The following is a 21,467-nucleotide window of genomic DNA, read 5'->3' as shown; positions in this document are numbered from 1 at the left end:
TGATCTGCATTGTGTGATCTCTATGCTAATTTTCCTTGGGGCATTTCAAACTCACATATACCCTTTTTTGTATTTGTAAAATAAGCATCTGTTGCTTGACAACCAGATGCAAAATGTTTTCATACTGAAAAGCCTTGTAGTCAAACAGGCTTTAAAGAAACAATTAAAAAACAGGGAGAGATTGCCACATCTTGGGCATTGTGCCTGCAAGAGAATAACCTTTACAGATGGACATTACAGATTTCAGTTTTCTCATATAAGAAAGATGTAGCATAGGTGGGGATACTCCAAGAAAAGTCCAGAAATTTTCATGAGGTAACTGGAAGATATGTGCTGCTACAGGCATTACTTTACAGCTAAGAAAATACAAGTTTTAGGCTTTGGCCACTAGTTGTCATTAAAGTTGATAGGAATTTTTTTAGAAAAGAGTTGCTGACATTTTCATAGATTTGTTCCTCAGTTTATGCTATTTCTTGCCAAATATGTACAAAAGTACACCATACTGTTGTTTCAATTGCATATATGAAAGCCTCACTTCTAAAAGCTTTTATACATTACTGAGGCTGCTGCTTTGTCTTCTCCTACATATAGCTTCCTATCAGTGACAGCTGGAGGGAGACACAGAATTGCAAGGTTTATAAATGGTGTAAGCAGGGAGTCAAACCAGTACATTCTTTCAGTTTGATTCCAGTTTGGTTTCAGCTGTGATTAAGACTGTTCCAACTGGGGTTAACTGTTTGTTAACCAAGTCAGCAAGCCCATATCATCTTATGTCAGAAAACAGGATTTTTTCAAAATAGAAAGGGCCAGGTGAAAATTTGGATGACTGACAGGACTTTAGGTGCAGTGGGGGGTTAGCACCCCCCTCCTGTTCCCCTACCAATGGTAGGATGCCTTTTATACTTCCAGCAAAGTGCTGTGGCTTCTTTTTGACTCCCCAAATCCCTCCTGTGGGAATGAGGCACAGAAGAGCTTCCATTTTGCCCTGGGGAAGCAGAAAATGGAAGAAATGCCCCAGAGCTTCTCTCTGTCTCTGTGCCTGCCCAGCCTCAAGAATTCCTCCCTTGCAGAAACCGATCCAGCACATGCTGGACACAGAAGGACACTGCTGATATTACAATGGAAAAGTGCAGGTCGATGGGGATGAAGGGGCACTGTCAGGCTCTGTTACAAATAACAACCTGAGGCTTTCCAACACGGGAGAACAGGAGTAAAACACATGGCCACGTCTCCATGAGGGGCAGTTTAGAGCTTAGCTTGAGCACCTGTGACAAGGCCCTGAGCAGCGCAGAAGAGCACATCTCCTGGGTACAGATGCGTCTGCAGGGTCATAGTGCATAGTGCAGGTGCATAGTGTTGGGAGAGGATGAGGAGGCTCTGCAGATCATAGCATGGGCAACTGGTCATGCTGCTTGACAGGACTCCCTAGATTTTGATGAAACCACTACTCTGCACTTGTGATCTGATGTACCTCTTCTTGACTCAGATTTTAGCAGGCCTGGCAATTTTTGGAGTAAAAGTTCAGGTTCAGTTTCTGCTTGAGAGAAATAAAGGTCTGGTGGTTTTCGGTTTGGATTCTCTTCTGGTCACCCTCATGTAATACTGTTTAGATAGCTTTGTCCAGCTTGTACCAAAGCAAAATTGTACCATATTAGAATATCTGTTTTCTGTCATTCAGTACTCATTTTTCAAAAATCTAGCTGATATTAAAAAGTGCTAGTAAAATATTTCATAATATCCATAATACTGGAATGAAAGGCTTCAGCTTATATTTTGGATTGGGTTTTTCTTTAGCATTTTAGTTTTGTTCTATGGTAGAAAGTAAAAAGTTTTGAATGACCTGAAATCAAAGCTGCTTCTGAATTTTTCTTGTGAAGAATTTTACAATTTCAGAGGATTTGCTTCAGTTCCAAATTAATGTAGTTTTTGAGATCCTTTACAAAACTGCAGAGGTGGTTTTGTTGCTTAACGACATTTGAGGCTTTTTAGGGAAGATTTCTGCTTTTATAGTTATTTATATAGTTTCAGTTGGTCTAATAAAAGACACATAAAATGATATCTCGTCAAAATCTTGCTTCATAAAATTGAATGTTCAGCTTATGCATTGCTCTATTTTCTCTCCATATTTTTAATTCAGTCAGTCCATAGCCCCAGCTGCTCTGGAGAACAGGACTGTGGGGCTTTAGCGTGTCTTAGAGAAATGTGGTGTGGGGATGGAACAGCCAGTGAATGGGAAGATAAAGAAATATTTTGAGCTTGAATTTGGTTGGTTTGGGTTTTTTTGGTGGGAAATCTCCTCTCCAGTGGATGGCAGCAGTCAGAGTTACGTGCGTATAAATTGTGTTCATCAAGATGGGAAAACGTTGCCTTAGATTATATGCTGTGAGGAAGTGGATATCAAAAACATTTTCATGAGAGGCCTCCTTGGATTTTTCTGTTGTGTGGCCTGTAAAAGAAATTATATCTTCTGTATATTCTCTTCCCTAGGGAAATATATTCATACACAAGCTCTGCTGCCAAACTTGTCAAATCTTTACTCTTGTAAAAAGGAAACTTAAGCCAAAGTTCTCTCCCTATGAAATGCCAAGCAGTTTAACTCTCAAGTTTCTTTAGCCTTAGACAAGAAAATTACCTTTTAAATAATGCTAAGGTGGTGATGTTCCCCAGGCAAAGACAGGAAATTCATAGTTATGACTGAGATTCCAGCATAACTTGCCCGCTGTGCCTGGTACCTACAAGGGCTGACAGCAGCAAGTGAATGAGCCGCTCAGATTTGTTGTAATAGCAGGTCCTGGTGGGCAGCTGAATGGCAAAGGTTCAGCTGGAGTTCTTCAGTCCTTCTTGGCATCTTTTATTCTTGCACCTTTTTAATTCTGAGTAATTTTCACATTCTCTTTTTTCAGGTAGGGACTTCTTCTGTGTTAAAGAACAGTTAAGTGACATCGTGTGGCTCAGGGGATTAGAAACATGAAGTTCTTCTTCCATTTGAATTACTCATTCTAATCTAATCTAATCTGTTTTCTTTGACAAAAGGTTGCCAAGATGGTGCTTACTGAGACTGATAATATAAGATGGTCAATCAGACATGTCCTGGTCATTTAACATGCCTGTAAGTGAGATTTTGACAAAGGAGGCAGAGCTGTCAGCTCTGCTTCAGTTAGCCACAGGCAACCAGCTGATCTTTGATAACCTACGGTGTTGGGAAACAAAGTCTCTGGATTATTTTACTTTTCTCCATGTAAAACCCCCTCTGTTTTCCAGAGCGTTTTCTTTGAGTTCCCTCATAAATGTAAAATCCTGGAACTGATTAACTCCCTACTGTTAATTCTGCCTAGTTGAAGGAAAAACGTTGCACTTCCAGACTTACAGGCCACTCCATTGGGATGTAGATGTAAAAAGCTCCTTTACCAAGAAACTGTAATATTCCTGAAAGAATTTACTATCTCTATTTAAAAGCTGGCTTTTTTGAAACATGATACACTGTATGTATGCCTATTTTAATAAACAGATGCTAAACGGTTTCATTAGAGTTTACGAAAAAAAAAAATTTTTAATATAGTAAACTTACAAAATTGTCGGTATACTTCAGCTCCAAAAGTTTCCCCCCAAAATGTTGTCATTAAGTTCTGTGTTCCCTTGCACCTTCATGAGGATAATAGGGTTTTATTTAGTTCTTTATTTTTAGGAAAACACAACACCAACAGAAAATCCCTAAACTGGAGGAACAGGGAATTTGGACCTTTATGCGATCACAGCATCTTAGAAAATAGTTCTTTCCTGCATGGCTCCATTGTTTCTGAGGTCCAAATGAAATGCTGTCTCATACTGCTTCACTATTTAGTCAGTACAAAGTTTTCATCATTGTCTCTGGAATTAATTTTCTCTCTCAGTCAGCTGGAACCAAAGTTTGATGACCTTCCAGTCACTCTGCAAACTTCATTTTTCTTCTAAGCCTTTTCTGGGAAAATACATACAAACAGTCCCAAACTGCAACTCTTTCAACAAATGATTCAAGCCGGGTCCCAAATTGTATGTTTTATCTTTTAATTTCAGTCCTCATATTTGGCACATTTGAATGCAAATCATAATAAAGAATCATACGTAAGCAATAATGTAAAGACTCCCTATAATACATAGGGACCAGTAGCCAAATGTCATCAATTATGCTGACATTTCTTTCAGTACGGAATGTGTCCTAATACTGAGCAATTGTAGGTTAACAATCCCATATGTATTGTTACTAATGGTAACTTGACTGAGTTGAACCATTACTGTGATAGTATTTATTAATGTCATTTTTAATTGCATACATCCAAGCTGTCCCAGTCCTTTTGTGGAAGGAAAATGGTGTTATATTCACATAAAAATAACCAGCACAAAGCCACTCTTGTTGCTTTTCTTTAAATGGAGAGAAAAAATTGTGCTCCCAAACTGAGACCTTGGATGCCAAGTTGCAGCCTGGAGCATGTTTTTATGGCTGAGTTATAAACCCCTGAAAAAGGGGTTTTGTAATCGAAAAAGGAGACATGATGAATGTGCCACTGTATTTAATTAGATGTCTTTAAACCACACACCCCCCACCCCCCCCAACACTTGCATTGCCACAAAAGATGGTGTGCCAGCTCTTCATTCTTATCTGCCTCCTGTGATCCTCTGGATCTTTGCAGGGTCAGCAAGAGGACATATTTTATTAGCAATAATGACCTTGAGACAGGAAAATAAAATATTTCTTATTGATTTATTGTGTCCTAAATTGGATTTGAGCAGTTTGGTTTTGGTTATTCATGGTGAAGGTTTTCTAACTCTCATGACCTGTGAATGGTCCCTGCAGAACTGAATGAAGATGACTGTTAGAATGTGACCTATATGCCTGTTCTGTACCCATCTAGAAGATCTTACTGTTGTGGTGGCTCAAGACACATTCTCTACCCTTTTTTCTTCCTCTTTGCTATTCCCTTCGTTTCTGAGGTTGCACATGTCATGAAGAATCTAACCTTATCCTCAGAGTCCAACCTAGGACCTACTGAAGGTGGATGCAGAGCGCTGTGCCATCCCTCCCTGGGGAGTCCCTGTGTTCTGCTCAGTCTGTGGCACGCAGGACGAAGAGAAGCAAATGTCATGCTGAGAGCAACCAGCCCAAAAGTGCTGTAGTTTTCTTCACAGATTCTTAAGATCTCCTATTTCTCCAGGGCATTCCTCACCTCAACCCCATGACACCTACATAAAGCAGGATAACCACCCCATGTCCACTTTGTCCATCTGAGCTGAAAAAAAGTACCCTGCAGCTATCTCTGCATTGGAAATTCTCCTGATTTCAGAAAGCAGTGGATGGCAATTAGTGTGACTGCTCTGGTGCTTTCTGTTTTTCATCTCATCAATCAGTAGTGCTTTACATTTGTTCAGTTCCTTTTCTGCCACCAGAACTTGCATGGGAAAGGAAATGAACCACGGAGCAAATGTGTAGTTTGGACTGGAACTCAAAACAACACAACTTCCCTTCCACACACACGCTTTCTGTGACTAGTGAACAGCAATACTGACACTTCAAATATCATTGCTGGCTTCTTAGAAGCCACTGAAATGACTGGAGCACTTAACACATGTTTTTAGACTCTCTTTTAGGAAACTGTGGCCTCCACCTCTTTATCACTTACAGCTATTTTAAAATATAAAGGTTCTCTTAGTAATCATAACTTGTAGATCTAGAGAGGAAACTGAGATTGAAAAAAAATTAAAGTCATTCTTCAACCACTTAGTTTCTTACACTCCCTCTAGGGACCATACATCACAGTCTTGTGAGATAAAATATTTAGTGCAATGATTCTTCAATAGATCCACATCCTCACAGAACCATTTCTAGCTCTGCCATTGTTTGTTTGTGTTTTAGTTGAATTATTGAGACATCATCAGCTCTTCTACAAATAGATGTTGGAGGAGCTGTAGAAGTACCAAAATCTTACTTCACTTGTAAAAGCAATCATTCCCAAACATTTCTTGTTTGGACAAGTGACAAAGTGGTAATGAGAAGAAAATGTTCGTGTCTGTAAACTCAATTCAAGCCGTTGTTCTTTAAAGAGAGCAAGCTATCTAAAAGCTGCCAAGTCACCCTATGATTGTGCAGTCCTCAGTAGGCAAGTATCCATATACTCACAAAATCATTAACAGAGAAGCCAAGGATTTGAATACTGTGGTGAGTGTTTACTCTCCTGCCCTGGAGTTGCTTACTTCAGGGCTAGGGTTATCAACAAAGAAAGCAAAGGGAAGCACGACAGAGGCTGTCTCCTGCTGATGCTTTTATCTCTTAATAATTACATGACCCCATGAACCATCAGACTGCATCCTTCACCAAACACATAGGGTTAAAGTGCTCTGTACTTCACAATAGCAGTGAATTTGGCTCCAGCAACTCACTTTAATATGTTTTAATTTCAGTTTTATACCTCAAACCTCCTGCCCCTTCAGATCCATGCTAACTTTTATTCATTTTTTTCTTTCTCCAAAGCTGTTCTTGTGTCCTTGGGTATGAGGGGGAGAGGTGTGAAATAAACCCAGATGACTGCGAAGATAATGACTGTGAGAATAACGCTACATGCGTGGATGGGATCAACAACTATGTCTGTCTCTGCCCTCCTAATTACACAGGTAAGAAAGGGTTACAACCAAAGGAGAACAGGAATCCATGAGGAGTCCCTTCAGTGCCTGAAGGGAAGGGTCCAAATGCACGTTTACTTTGTCCATGAGTGTGTAATTAACCAAGAATCTAGTCCCATTTTAAAGCAATCTGGATGTCTTACTGGAAGGATGTTCTACCAGTATTGCAATACATGTGCTGACAAACATGGCCACTTTTTTGAGTCAAAATACTGATGCTTCATTGTAAAATACATTTAAAAATCGTGAAGTTTAAGGTGTCAGAGAAATTTGTACTTCTGCACGCACATTCTGTAACTGTATTTCAGAAGTATTCCCAGTACTGAACTGAGTCTGATATACATCTGTTCTGAATCTTGGAAAATAAAAATAGTTCCTGTTTAAATTATGGTAGGAAAATAGCTTTTGGGGCATGGCTTTCACCTGAGATCTCATAGGTCCTCATTTATTAAATAAAATGAGCCTAACAATATGCTGTTTAAATTCATTATCTCCATTTCACACATGGAGAAGCAAAGGCTGTGTAAGAAACTGTAGGCTCAGTTGTAGTCTTCAGAGCGCACCCATGGCAGTTAGCCCAGCTTGGCAGATGTGCAGTCACCCACTAAGTCCACGCTGACAGAAGTTGGTAACTGAGTTAGAAATGGAATTAGTATCTCCAGCACCCATCCTGCATTTCAGATAAATTCCTTCCTAAACCTTCTGCAAGAGCAGAAACCCTCCTAACTGGAATCTAAAAATGATTTTTCTCAAGTCATTACTGGAGCATACTGTTGACTCATTCAAACTGTGTTAGCACAGCCTTCCTGGCTCAACATGGAGTGGTAAGGAAACACCTGCAATAGTTCCTACTTCCATCCTTTGAAATGGGTTTATTACCTTCTAAGCATGGAGAAGTAATGAAGGGCTTCTTGTACACTGGAATATATTACATGTCAGGGGATTTAATGAGGATCAAGCTTGAGTGGCTGAGTAAGGCAGGAGGAAAGCTTCTAGAATTTCCAAACTCTTAAAATACTTTTGTGGCTGATACAAAGGAGGCCCATGTAAATCTTTAGCTGAGAAAAGCCTTATGACTTGAATGTACATTTATTAGAGTTCTAGAATGATCTTTCTGCCAAAAACTGAAAAACGTCAGCTTAGCAGAGTAAAGAGTTTTGCTTATAGGATGTTGAGCCCATTGTGCTTACGTGTGCACTCTTTATGTGAGCTGTTCTTGGGTGGTTTCAAACAAAACTCTATACAAGGAGGCAGAGTCTTTACATTTACAAGAGGAAATACATTTGCCCAGCCAAGAAAAGACATACCTTGTAAGAAACTGAATCCAGTATATATGCAAATGCACTTTCCTTTTCACAGGCATATTGCAGATTATCTTGGTTTTTGCAGACAAAAAAGGTAGGAAAGAACTAGATTGGGATTTCTTCTCAAATGGCAGTCTGAATAGGGGCCAGAGAACTCATATGATATGATACTTCAGAATCAGTTTTGAAATATTTTTAATCAACTTCCAGCTTTTTTTTTTTTCACCTGAATATTGTCTGTGCTGTGCTTATGCTTATTAGCAGGAGTTTGTCAAATACTAGACCCCAGTCTTGCAATGTAGGGTACATACGATTGTATATACTGCACAAAAAGCATTTGCTATCACAATGCAGGCAATAGCTTTGACTACAGTTGAAACAAACTGTATTTTTGAAGAAGAGCAGGAAATACTTCTGGAAAATATAATATGAATCATAAGTGAAAAAAGTTGCAGAAATAGGGATGTTGCTTAAATTAGAAATCTGAAGGGTTGCAATAGTTCATGTTGCTTAAAAATAGGGAGAGTTTAGTGAACTGTGATAAAAGAATTGCCTTAACCTACTTTACTTCCATTTTGGAGTGGGATATTTCATCAAACCTGATCAGTCACACAGAAGGACTCACTGCAGTGCAGCTGGCTGGGCTGAAATGTCCCTCAGAGGTACACCTGGCCCTCTCAGAGCAGGAGGGCAGGGAACAGCATAAAATGGTTGGAAGAATTGAAGCCATCAGCCAAACAAAAGTTACATACAAGCCAAGCAAATCTGAGCCATGGTTTTGAGGGTCCTCTAAGAGTTGAATCCAAACACAAGAAATTGGTCATCATCTGAAGCTGCTTGATTGAATGAACAGCAGCTAAGGAAATGCCGTGGAAGCACATAAGGAAGTCATGAAGAAGCACTTTGAAAGGATTAGATTGGTTATTAGGAAAAATTTCTTTACTGAAAGAGTAGTCAAGCATTGGAACAGGCTGCCCAGAGAGGTGGTGGAGTCACCATCCCTGGAGGAGTTCAAAAAACGTGTAGATGTGGCACTTCGGGACATGGTTTAGTAGGCATGGAGGTGTTGGGTTGATGGTTGGACTAGATGATCTTAGAGGTCTTTTCCAACCTTAATGATTCTATGATTCTATGATTTGTGTGCCTGACCTGAAAAGAGAGGGATCTATTGACCAAAGAGTTTGACCGAAGTCTCCTGTGACACCTTTGTGTATCTTTGTGTATATTCTTTTTAAATAAATCTTTTTATACTGAAGCAATACCTGAAGCTACTATGGCAGTATCTATTAAAAAAAAAAAAAAAAAAGAAGATGCAGATGACTTTAATATTGTGTTGAATATGCTAAGAATAGTGAATGCTAACATTTCAGAGAGAAATCGGGTCACTGGAGGCACCAGGAATACTTATTCCTGTGCTCAGAATTGTGCGTTGAGTTACCTGCCTCCCTCTCAGGTGCTGACTGTGCTAAACATTGTGTTAACAAACTTCAGAGTGTGTTTCAGAGTTGCCAAGTGTATGGATTTTATTTATATTTATATGAACAAAGAATGGATGATGGAGGATACTTTCCATGGAAGCAGTTTTTCTGTGAAGCAGTCTGGTGGACAATAAGCTCTCAATGTGGTACTTTGCCTAAAAAGGCAGTGATATCCATAGGCAAGGTGTATCTAGTAGAACAGAAAACGTAGGTAATACCTCTTTGTGTTGTGCCCAAATATTATACTTAGTTCTGTTGTTCAGAATTCAAGAAGCAAGTTGAGAGATGAGAAAGAGGATTAGAGGTGAAACATAAAAAAACATTGGGGGATTGAGAATAGGTCTTGAAGATCTCAAGAAAAATGTTATTTGGCTTAACAAAAAATAGGCAGACAGAGCAAGCTTTTATTTTGCCTTTTTTTTTTTTTCCCCACAAACATTTTTATGGACAATAGAAATTTCTTTAAAAGATTCATTGGCTGGCCTTTGTGGCTGAAAAAATCCAGACCATAAATTTTTATCAATGTAATTATACAAGACTTGTTGGTTCTAGATACAAACTGGATTTCTCAGCAGATGCTGTAATTAAAAAACAAGTTAATTCAAGAGCGGTCTATGTTACACTGGAGATCAGGATAGATGTTTCTGTACTGATAATCTGTGATGTTTTGAGCAACATTCAGGCTGTTGGTTATAGGTGCCCAGCTCAGCTATTGGAGATTCCTTCTTTTCTCGACTGTAGAGGCAGGCGGGCTCAGGTAGCACTGCGAAGTAGGTAGTCTGAATCCCTCATCACACTTGTGGTCTTGGATGCCGTAATACTGGTAAGACTGCAATGCTATTACAGTAAACATTGCATGTATGAAATAAATGTATGTTGTAATACAAAGAATAGTCTGAATACAGGGAAGAATAAAATCCAAGTGTGTATGTGTGTGGTTCTGAGCGTGTATGTGTGTTGTTCTGTAACAAATATTTAGGATCCCCCTTGGTATAGTTGACTAATGGTTAAATCATGATAGTGAATCTTATATTCCTAAATGAAATGCAAATTAAAAATGCATGTGTTGGAAATGTTGACTATTGACAGGGTTTGTTTTTTTCCATATCTTAGTATTTTCCTGCTTTATCTTCTGTCTGTCTACTTTTACTTGTTATAGCCTTTTTAGAAAACAATATCCCAAATAATGATGCATAAATTTTGCTTTCATTGGTTGGAATAATGAAGGCCAAAGATCTTTCTTCAATTAATAACTTTTTGCAGTGTTTTCCTTTAAAATTCTTTTCCCCCACTCAAAGTAGATGAAAAATGGCCAATTTGTTAAGTGACTGCTGAAGGAAAGAATTTCCCACACTCCAGCCCCATTTCACTTTCATTTAAAAAAAAAAAAACCCCACACCAAAAAACAACCGACAGTCACACAATAATCTCCTTCCTAGTTCCTTTCCATCTAATAACTTTAAAACAATGTGCAAATACAAATGGATTCTATGAAACAGGTAAACATAAGTTAAAGAAGACAAAACTGAGAGGCAGGCTAGGCAGATAGCTGATTGCCATAAAAAAGATTCAAGCCCTTACCTGCACCACCAGGTTTCCTCACTATTCTTAAAGTCAATATTTTCAATGTGTGTTGCCTGTATTTACATAACCAAACCAATACTCATGCTGTGTAGCAGAGTCCTGATGGCTTTTATTGTCAGCTGCTGTCTTATTTTTCCTCTCCTCAACTGGTTATTTTAATCCTGAAGCTAAATTATAAATATGTATTTCCTCCAGGATAATCGTGTACCCAAAGTCCAGCCAGCTCTAAAGCCCAAGCAGTCTGTGGGTTGGTTTACAGCCTGGTCAGACCCCTTGATAGGGTCCAGCTCCTCCTTACGGTTTGGTAGGCTTTCCTCCTCTTCAAAAAGAAACATATATAGGAACATCAAAGGAGGAAGCTATGAATTAGATCAGTCACCCCAGTTTTTTTCCTTTTTGTATTTTTCTAATTTTTGTCTTTTTGGCTTTAACATGGCCTATCTCCACCTATCAATATAAACATTCTGCTGTCTCCCTGGCTTTGTGGTTTAGAAATGTAGGACAAAATTCAGACAATTTTTCCCTTCCATTCCTTTTTTCTATTCGCTACTGTCATAGACCTTCTTGAGAGCCATCACTGTTTTCCTTACAGTTCTAGATCCAAATGTAGAATCTCATACCTCCAAAAAGAGATCCTTTCCTCAGTCTCACTGTCCTCTGTGCTCTCCCTTGAAGAGGCGTCCAAACATACATAAAGGATGAAATGGGCTGTACCAAACATGTAGTATGTACTTTGAATGGTTTTATGCTTTACTTGCTAGTTTATTTAGTTTTGCTTGTTTGCTGTGACTTTTCCTTCTTCCTATCTATTTGATTTTAGCCAGAAGCAGAAATGTGTAGCGCTTGCACACAAAAAAATCAGAAAATATTTCAGTTTTTGCTAAGGTTCCTAAAAAGCCTCAGCAAATAGCCACACCTCTTTGTTCTGAAACCTAAATAAAAAAATTAGTGGCTTCTACTACTGAAAATAGGTCTTTTCTAAAATACATGGCATCCCATGGTGGGGAGCAGGGGGAGCAAATGTTTTAAAATAGTTTGTTTCCCTGGGAAAAAGCTGCAAGCAGTTTGTATCACAGAAAAAAAATCTCTGTCTCAAAAAAAAGCTAGAAACTATTTCTGGTTTTATGTGTTTGGAAGAGAAGGCTAAGATCTATTTTACCTTAGGGGACCTTGTGGTGTCCTGTGGTAGATGGTATCTGAGATTTTTGCAGTTATGCTACTTTTAGACAGAACACTATTCACTGTTAGTGATTATGGTCCCTTTTTCTGGCGTATGTGATTGTGGTAATGTTGCATGGCCAAAGCCAAGCACTTAGTCAAGCTAAACAACTCTGGAAGAAAGAAGTTGTGTGGTGACTTGTGGCTGACGCTCTTTGCTGGAGCTCTCCAGCTCTTTTCCCATCGCTAACCATTGTGAGACTGATTTACAACAACCCCTGAGATGGGCACCAGTGACAGCTGAATGAAGCTGAAGTGGATCATTGCACTGTAGGTTGTTTTTTTTCCCCCCTTCCGAGTTTTTAGCTATGTGTTTGATATAGGAACAGGAAGGTTTTAGGTAGTGTGGTTCAGCCTTGTGGTTCCACAAGGATATGGACTGCCTAATAAACACTGAAGGCTTAAACAAGTACTTAACTATCAGCCTCTTTTAAAATTTTGGAACTTTAGCCATAATTTCCTCAAGAGAAACAGAGAAAATTGTGGTCAAAGTTTGGTGTATTTTCTTCCTTTTATTTGAAGGAGTTCTGCCTTACATGGAAGTTTCTCAGTTTTAGTTACTTGGCAAATGTGAAATGTGTTTCCTTTCTGTGCAAAAAAATAAAAAGGCACCCACATTTCCCACTTGTATAACTATGAATGAGAAATGCTGGAAGAGCTGGAAGTTTTTAGCTTTGTTAGGCTTGAGCCTAAGCCCATTTCCACCCCTCTTTTATTAGGAGAGAAGCACATTTCATTGCTATCAGATTGGACTCTCTTATCTCATTGTACTGGCACTGAAGAAGGAAATAGCACAGTAACTGGCAGTGCTGCAGCCTGTCTTTAGTCTCAGTATGGGTGTTCTGTCATGTTGGAGCTCTCAGCTCCAGGATTTCCTCTGGTCATATTCCCATTTGTAAAATGTAATGTGTCGTGTTTGGGGAACCACATCTACTGGAGAATTTCTCTTTGTTCATCAGGACCACAGTATACATCTAAGAAAATGGAATCTCAGCTACTACTGTCTTAAAGGATGGGTGGCGTGAATGTCATCCTGAAATGGGATTCATGATTCATTAAATCCAGTCTGTGAAGAAACACATCAGAGGATGAGAAGTTAACCACAAGCCCATTACTTAACCTGCTTACTGGCAGGTGCTGCATACTGCATGGTTAATAAAGCTGGGAGGAGCAGAGTCCTCCTATGGACAGTCAATGTATTCAGCACTCCGACACCACAGTGATGGCCATGTTAGAACTGCCAGTAGGAAATAAGTAAATCTTTTTGCATATAAAGTATTCTTTAGAGACCTCTATTGGTTCAAAGACCGTATTGGATTTATGTGGCAAGATTTTGGTAGCAGGGGAGGTGGGGGGCTGTAGGGGTGGCTTCCACAGTGAGAAGAGATCAGGAGCTGCTCCCCTGTCAGACCTGCCACTGCCCAAAGCTTAGCCCATCAGCAACGCTGATGAAAAAATTGTGAGAGAAGCAACTATGCAAATGCCAAGGTCAGTGAAGAAGTGGGAGGAGGTACTCCAGGTGCTAGAGCAGAAATTTCCCTGCAGCCCATGGAGAAGACCACAGTGAAGCAGGTTGTCCCTCTGCAGCCCATGAAGGACCACCACATCCCCTATTCCCCATCCCCTCATTCAGACATGCATGAGTCTACAGTGTATCTGGTGTCCTATCTGCCAGCCCTGAAGGGACATCTCAGAAAATGTGTGGCACGTCAGATGTGACTGGATGCACTAGATTGTGTGAATAAATTAATTGATCCCCAACAGATTCCAGATAAATCACATAATTGGAAAATATCCATATGAAGTAATATGGCTCAAAAATGTAGGGGGTCCAGCAAAATTAGGATCTATTCCAGACACAGTGGTTCTGAGGGTTAATGCTATATGCAGGTTACCACCTTGTAAGAGCACTGGAATTTGTCTGGTTTAGTTAATGTTTCACATACTGTGTTGTTGTGGCATTTGTGATGTTGAACATGATTTTTCATACTTTGGCAGTGCATAGAACTGGAACATATTCTTTGTTCAAGATTCAGAAATAATGAAAGGATCATTATTTCTCTATCCAGATCTTGTTGTTTAATCAGTTATCCCTTTTTTTAACCTTAAGAGTAGAGATAATTGCTCCTTAATTCTGAAAAACAAGCCACTTTGGGAATCTCAGTGTGGAGTCTAACTTCAGGTTCTCACTTAATAGGCCAAAACCCGATACATGAAAACTCAGATATGAGTTTTTAAAGCATTAACACAGAATAAAAAGCATAAAGTAACTTTTCGTTCTTTGCCCACTAAGTATTGTGGGCAGTGTTCATCAAGCAACAGCCAACCTCATCAATAATCTAGACAGAGAATTCTGCTACAGTGCATTTCAGGTAATTTCTTTTATGTGTTGGTATCTAACATGGCAGCCAAGTGCATTTGCTACTGAAGGATTTTCACAGAGTTTCTCTTTTCTTCATTGCAAGTTGAAACCGTTTGGAAGTAAAAAATTCATTTTTTATTTTCCAAGATGAGCCTCAAATCTTTTTCATCAAACATCAACGACATTCCTAACTGAAATATTTTCTTGGAGGAACATCCTATGTCTGTTCCACCCAACCGTTTTTAGGTTCTATGTTCTCCTGAAATATCCCATTGGCACTGACTTCTTTTTAATAACTGAAAAGAGACAAGGGGAAAACAAAATGCAAAAAGCATTTCTTCTGATACAAGTTATTAGATATAAAATGAGTAATCTCTTATGAGAAAAACAGTACAGTATTTTTTATTAGCAGTAAGGAGAAGAGTTCCATTCCGACTTACCTGGCAAAGTTCAGAAAATTGCAACATACTATTTAACCACTCAAATATATATCTTCTCCCTGTGCAGCCTGTAAAAAGTTTGCTCTGTGGATAAAGGCCGGGCTTTCTTCATCCTTTCTTCACTGTAAGCACTTTCCTTTTCTCAAGTAATATTGTGAAATTCTTGACAGCGTTTTTGCTTTTAGTCTTCCAGGCCCTACAAAAGCTTCTCTCACATTAAGGATGAGAATATCTTCTATATTGCTTTATCAATTATTTCATGAATACTCTGAATGAGAGAACAAAGTATCACCCAACTGACATATGAAACAAAAGAAAAATCATCTAACTCATTGGTTGCAAATTGATGGTCTAGATTGTCTTTTTAGAATTGCAGTTTTACTTACAGATAAGTAAGTAAAATACTATTATTGCACCCAATCTCTCTTTTACCGATTAAGGAGGATTAATGTAACTTGGATCCTGGTTTTAAAAGTCTAATGTGGCATGAAATATATAGCTCTCATGACAGCACAGAACGGAAAAAAAGAAAGATGATTATTAAACTGTGTGTAAAAGTAGTCTTTATTGCTCTATTGTTGTTTTGGCTTCATTCTGACACGTGTGGAAGCCTACAGAAAAGCTAAAGCATGTTTCTTGGCAGCTCTTCATAAGCAGTGAGCCCTGTGAAAAGTGAATGTGGAAAGCCCCATGAAATTCATGATCTTGCTGAAAAATTAAGAGCAGGAAAATGTTGCATGAGACAAAAAAATGTTTTGCTGTGTTTTTTTGAAAAGCAACGAGTAATGCTGGTGAAGAGGACGAGGGAAGTAATTTAAAAGGGGAAAAATACCTTTTGTATTGTTTTGGGGTTTTTTTTCTCTCTCTTTTTTTTGTTGTTTGTTGTTTTTTTAATGCACGAGACAGCAGCAATGGGAGATCCACCTGCCAGTGTTCCACCTGTCAGTACAACTTGGTTCTAATCTGAAAGTCGCATTTTTTGTGGCAGATCAGACTGCTTCCTTCATCTGTCTAATGCTTGCTTCTCCTAAACAAGCACTAATTACCAGCACATTACCCCCGGCCTTAAGAAGTTTGAAATGCAGTGCCTACACAGCTGAGGATATGGCTATCTTTATAAAGGTACCCTCTTCGTATCATACCTCAGTTCTACAGACCACAGAACATTATTGACCTAATACCTCCGGCTACTATGAAAAGTAAAATCTGATGGCATAAGTGGTTTTCCTCTTGTAAATCTGACATAGTCTTAATCTGTTCTTCACTGGGGTGCATTGCATGTTGATCTATTCTCTTTGGCTTTGATGAAAGAGAGTAAGTGTGCCTTGATGAAACAAAAAACATTCTTTGGGATAAAAAAATTTGTTTAACTGATTAGAAAAGAAAAGCGGTTGTCATTTTCCTGTCTTTTATATAAGGACTTCAGAAACCTTTGTGTACCCAAATTGGAGCTCTGATTTGTGAATACATAGGAGAGAGGAAAATGGGGAGGTTGGATTATTTTCTACATTTGGGAAAGCATTGCACTGAAGTTTTCTGTTGTTTTAGCATGATCAAATATCTTCCACAAAGAGAGTCAGTGCTGCTAGAAGTTGGCCTAAGATTAATGTCCAGTTTGTTTTTAGGTTCACATAGCTATCCAATGAGAAATTTGGACTAGACCTTTAATTGCTGCACAGAGAAGCAGCCCTGTGTCACTCCAAAAAAAGAGGATCAGATTTTTCCTCTGATACTGACATTAAAGCGGCCAATTAATATTGCATTCTCAAGTCCGAGGGCAGATTTTTTGGCCCAGATATTTTCTGAGTGAATAAAATATGAGAAAGTCTTAATGTAGCTGGTGCCTTGGGTTTTGCTTTTCAGAAAGTGTTTTATTTCCCTGGCATGCTTTCTGCAACATCTAGTGAACACTGGTGGAGCCTGAAATAATGTATCAAGAAGAATTTTCTTCCTGAGATGAGGCTGCTCTAGTTGCAAGGCACTCCCAAGTGAGCCCCCTAATGAGTGATAGATGGGAAAAATAACAGGAAGGATCCTTAAATGTTCCAAGTTTTGCATGAAAAATGATAAAATTTTTTGGATGCTATGTTTGGTACCTAGCCTAGAATTCTCCTACATTCTGATAGTGGTGCCTTCAGAATGACACAGTGAGTCATAATATTTGATATTTGGGGAGATTTTTACTGGATCTCTAAGCACTTATCAAGACTGTTGAGAAGAATAATTTAAGAAGAGTTATGATTTCCTTTGAGAGTTTATGAAACTGTTATTTTTTTAAAGCCTGTTTCCTTTTCTTAAAAACAAAACAAAAAAAAGAAATAGAAACTTCAAAAGTGTGTCTTGATCATTTTTGGTGAAAGGATAGTTGAAGGCATCTATCCACACCATATTCAGTTATTAAATGATCTTCCAAAAATATTTCCAGCTTTAGATCATTGAGTTCCTTTAATGTCACTAGCCAGTTACTTTTTTTTCATGTTTATTTTCACATAAGATTCATAGTACACAAGGGACATGAGGAATATCAAGACAACAAACTGGCAGTTGTCCAGGCATCGTAGCAAGTTCTGACCTGCTCATGTTCATGTCTGCCCAAAGGCCGAGGGAGTCGCTTTGCTTGTTAGTAATTGGGAGGGTTGGTGGGCTGTGGATTTGAGGATTGCTTAGTAAGCAGACCTATCCCCAGTTCTGCCACCTCAAAAATGTGTTAATAGCTGTCCCCAATGACAGTTTTGTTCATATTTGGAAGACTTGAACGTCTAGTTGCTTTTGAGGTGTAACAAAGTACAATGGCAAACCTCAAGCCCAGTGAATGATCAGTTTCCCTGGTTCCCATGGATTTGCAGCATTCAATTTCACTGGCATGTCCCCCTTCCTGAGCTGGATACATTCATTACATTTGCCCAAGATTTGTCCAGGGCTGTAAAAGGCTTGGTAGTACTTAATAGTGGTGGCTTCATGGGATTCCTTGGCTCCAGATGGAATTGGTTGTCTTATAACTGATGCTATGAACAATAAACTGTCCACTGCAGATTGCCATGCCAGAATTCTCTGGTATTGCCAAACCCAGCCCACTAAAAGTCATGAGGGTATGTATGGCACAAGAATACAGGGTTTATGCTAGTAGTATCCTCTCTCATGTCTCCATGCCTTCTTGCTCCACTTTGTCACTTATGCTTGACAGCTCTCAAAAGCAGATATATTAGATGTTCCATGTTTGAAACAAAACCAAAATTGAGTAATTTTGCAAATACATATTATACTTCCATTCTAATATCAAGAGTCAAATAAAGAACTATGTAGCTTGCACTGTAGGGAGGCTGGAGATGTGTGAGAAATCACCTGAAGGAGTGAGCTGGGGGTGTTAACAACTTAAACCATACCTGTCACCACCAGCGTCATCCTCAAAATTGTGCTCTCAGTCATCCCTGCCAGATCACAAGACTGATGAAAGACAGACGGTTCAGATTTGCATTTTCCATCTGAATTTTGATCTTTGTGGTTTGCTTGGCTTGTGTGTTCAAGAGTTTCTCTGTAGCCACTAGAGTTAGAAATGTAAGGATTTTTGAAAATTGAGTTTCTCCCAAGACAGGTGGAGCTGCAGCTTCATGAAAATACTGCTAAAACATTGCCAGCCCACCAGTGCCTCCCACGTTATCCATTTTCCCACACTATCCACATGGTTTGTTGCTCATGTGATGGTATGTATTGTGTATAGGCACACAAAATATGCATAACCTTGAAACTTCGCAGATGTGGTCTTCTGCTATAGCTGCATGAGGGACTTTGGGACTGTAGCTTTTGGGGGTTTCCATGTTGAGAGTACCTGACCTTTGCTTTTCCTGCAAGGCTTTGGGAGGTGTGGGCTAGGTTTCTGTTGGTTTCTTGGGGAGGCAAAGATTTCTGTGGTCTTTGGCTGGATCTCAAATCCTGGGGTACTGAAGTGTGTCCTAATAATTTAGGACTTGGAGAAGGGTGGTATTTAAATAAACTATCTGGTTTTGAACATTCTAGAACTATTAATTATTAAAATTTATACAAATCCAGGGAGGTACATGGCATGTAACACGCCATACCTAGAAACAGCTGAGCTGAGCTTACATGTGATGGGTTTTTTTCTGAAAAGACATAATCTCCTGTGAGCACAATAGAGCTAGTACTTTTCTTATAAACAGTGAATGTTTTATAATTGCATGCAGTCCTAAAGCTGGTTCCTATTATTGAGAGTCACAGAGGTTTTGGGGGGAGGGTTTGTGGGTTGTTGTTCTTTTCCAGAATTATGTCCAATCGTCTTCTTTAGCAGAGTATTAACTATGGCTAAAATATGTTTCAGTGTGAAAATGTTACGGTCTAATGAGCAACTTCGCTTTTGTGTCACTTTCTTGCTTTGATATAAGAGGTTCTGGGTCAGGAACCGCCCATTTGATCCTTCGCCTGTCTCCAAGTGGAGTTTATATGTCAGTACTTTTTACACCAGCCTTTCAAATTCATGTGATGGAAACAGTACTGTCACTATAGGTCAAAGGAGCCCAATTTAATGAAGTCTCACGTGCCCTCACAAGCAATATTGTCGCTTTCTGCTGATCTACTGAGCTGTCTCCATTTAGGGAGATTCGCCATCCCTGAACATCATGGTTGAAGCTGCTTCAGGATTGTCCAAGTTGTGTAACAGCTTTATTGCTTTTCTTTTGCCTCAGGTGAACTGTGTGATGAGGTGATTAACCACTGTGTTCCTGATCTAAATCCATGCCAACATGAGTCCAAATGTCTTCCCCTTGATAAAGGAACCAGGTAAGCGTGCGTGTATATTGGTCTCCCTATACTGGGCAGATCCATCCATTAGCTTGATGAGGGTTGAACTGGCAATGAGTTTGGGGTGAAAATCATAAAAATTAATGCAAATAGTGCAAGACTATATATACTTCATACCATGTCACATTTTAATTTTAATGCAACCATTCATACTTTTCTAGCTTTCTGTGGTTTACTTGAAAATAATGGATGTACCCCCCACAGCAGAGAAATTATTCTGGAATAGAGCATTGCAAAAGGAGTACTTCTGGAACAGTTACTGCAAAGTATCTTATCCCACCTCAGAAACTAAGGACAGTTTCCATATGTGTTCTTTAGGGCATCCATCAATTCGAGCATCATATAACAGGAGTCTTAACAGATGTAATTCCGCTCTCCTCTGCCCATGCTGGCTAAGTGTTTAAAGTCCAGTCCCCATTCTACCTACTGAGAAGGGAAAGATAAACTTGCGGACAGAGCATAAAGCTGCCGGTCAGGAGTTTTCTGTTGTATTCCCACTTTAGCTGTTGTCTTCCAGGATGGCTTGCAGTCTTGGGGTACACTGACAAAGGCCAGCCTTGACCGAAGTGAGACTCCTCTCCCCACACTTCCTTACCTGGGCAGCAGCAGAAAACACCTGAACTGGATGGCTCTCAGTCGGGAGCCACCTTCTCCCATTGGCTATACAGGCGAGCCTCGCTTGGCTCATGTTAGATTTTGTGAAGTCTCCTGTGTTTGCATTTGTGTGTTGGGAATGGCACTGACTGTTTCACAGGGGCAAAGTAAAGCCGCATGTTTTGAACGGCAGTAAAACATCTGGAGATTTAAGGGCTTGGTGTTTTGAGAGGTGCATAGTAGCAGCATTCATCACTTGTCTGAACAGGGAATTTCAGAGCAATTTAGCAAATAGAGACAGTCAATTGAAAAGTCAAGCTCTGTGGAAAACTTGTCAAGAAAAGATCTTTGAATCGAAGATGTAAGGAGGACAAATTCAAGAGAGTTCAGTGCAGTGTGAGCTGCATTCTGCACTTTACACTAAGGCTGTTTTCACAGCCCCCAGTGCAATCCTGGGAGCTCACTGATTCCCTCCAGGGAGGGAGGGATGGGGTTTTGACAAGGGAAGCCCTTACCCAGCACACCTAGCATGTTGCAGGGGAGAGACAGTAGCAGTCTTCAGTCTTCCAGGTAACTTGCAGTTGGTGTCAGATTGTGTCCTGTGAAGCAACTGGCATGTTAGAATAGTGTAAACTAATACACAGAACATTTCAAGATAGTTCAAAGGAAGTGAACAAAAGTTTTAGAGATGCTGGCTATCTAGAGGGCAGCTGAATCTGCGCTAGACAGTCAGTCTGTACAACTCAAGCCTTTCTTTTGGGTGAAAAACCTCCAGACAGAAATGTTTCCAACCCTTGAGGAAGATGAAACTGTTAAATTATTAGGACAGTTCCTGAAATGATGCACGGGGGCTGGATAAGGAGGTGTGTACCAGTACATAAATAGTCCCTGATGTACTTTCCAGCTTTCATTCCTAGTTAATACATCATTCAGCTAATCCAGTAGCTACATCATGTTATGAGGCAAAGGCTTGTAATTCAAATTACCTTATGTTGCTAGATGTATGAAGGGATGGAGACAGCTG

The 21,467-nt window shown here is 39.5% G+C and overlaps 1 protein-coding gene across 2 annotated transcripts in view; it reads left to right on the top strand.

Annotated features, from left to right (window-relative positions):
- SLIT3 (slit guidance ligand 3) overlaps nt 1-21,467 on the top strand; it is a 538,149-nt gene that overhangs the window by 479,441 nt on the left and 37,241 nt on the right. For both annotated transcript variants that reach the window (XM_072873643.1, XM_072873644.1), the window contains 2 exons: nt 6,503-6,642; nt 19,735-19,828. In XM_072873643.1, the coding sequence (XP_072729744.1) occupies nt 6,503-6,642; nt 19,735-19,828 (234 nt within the window). The remainder of the gene's footprint in view (nt 1-6,502; nt 6,643-19,734; nt 19,829-21,467) is intronic.

Source organism: Ciconia boyciana, chromosome 9, assembly GCF_034638445.1.
Source record: "Ciconia boyciana chromosome 9, ASM3463844v1, whole genome shotgun sequence".
In the NCBI taxonomy this organism is placed as follows: Eukaryota; Metazoa; Chordata; class Aves; order Ciconiiformes; family Ciconiidae; genus Ciconia; species Ciconia boyciana.
Note: the sequence above shows the minus strand (reverse complement) of the source record. Positions and strands in the feature narration are given on the sequence as shown.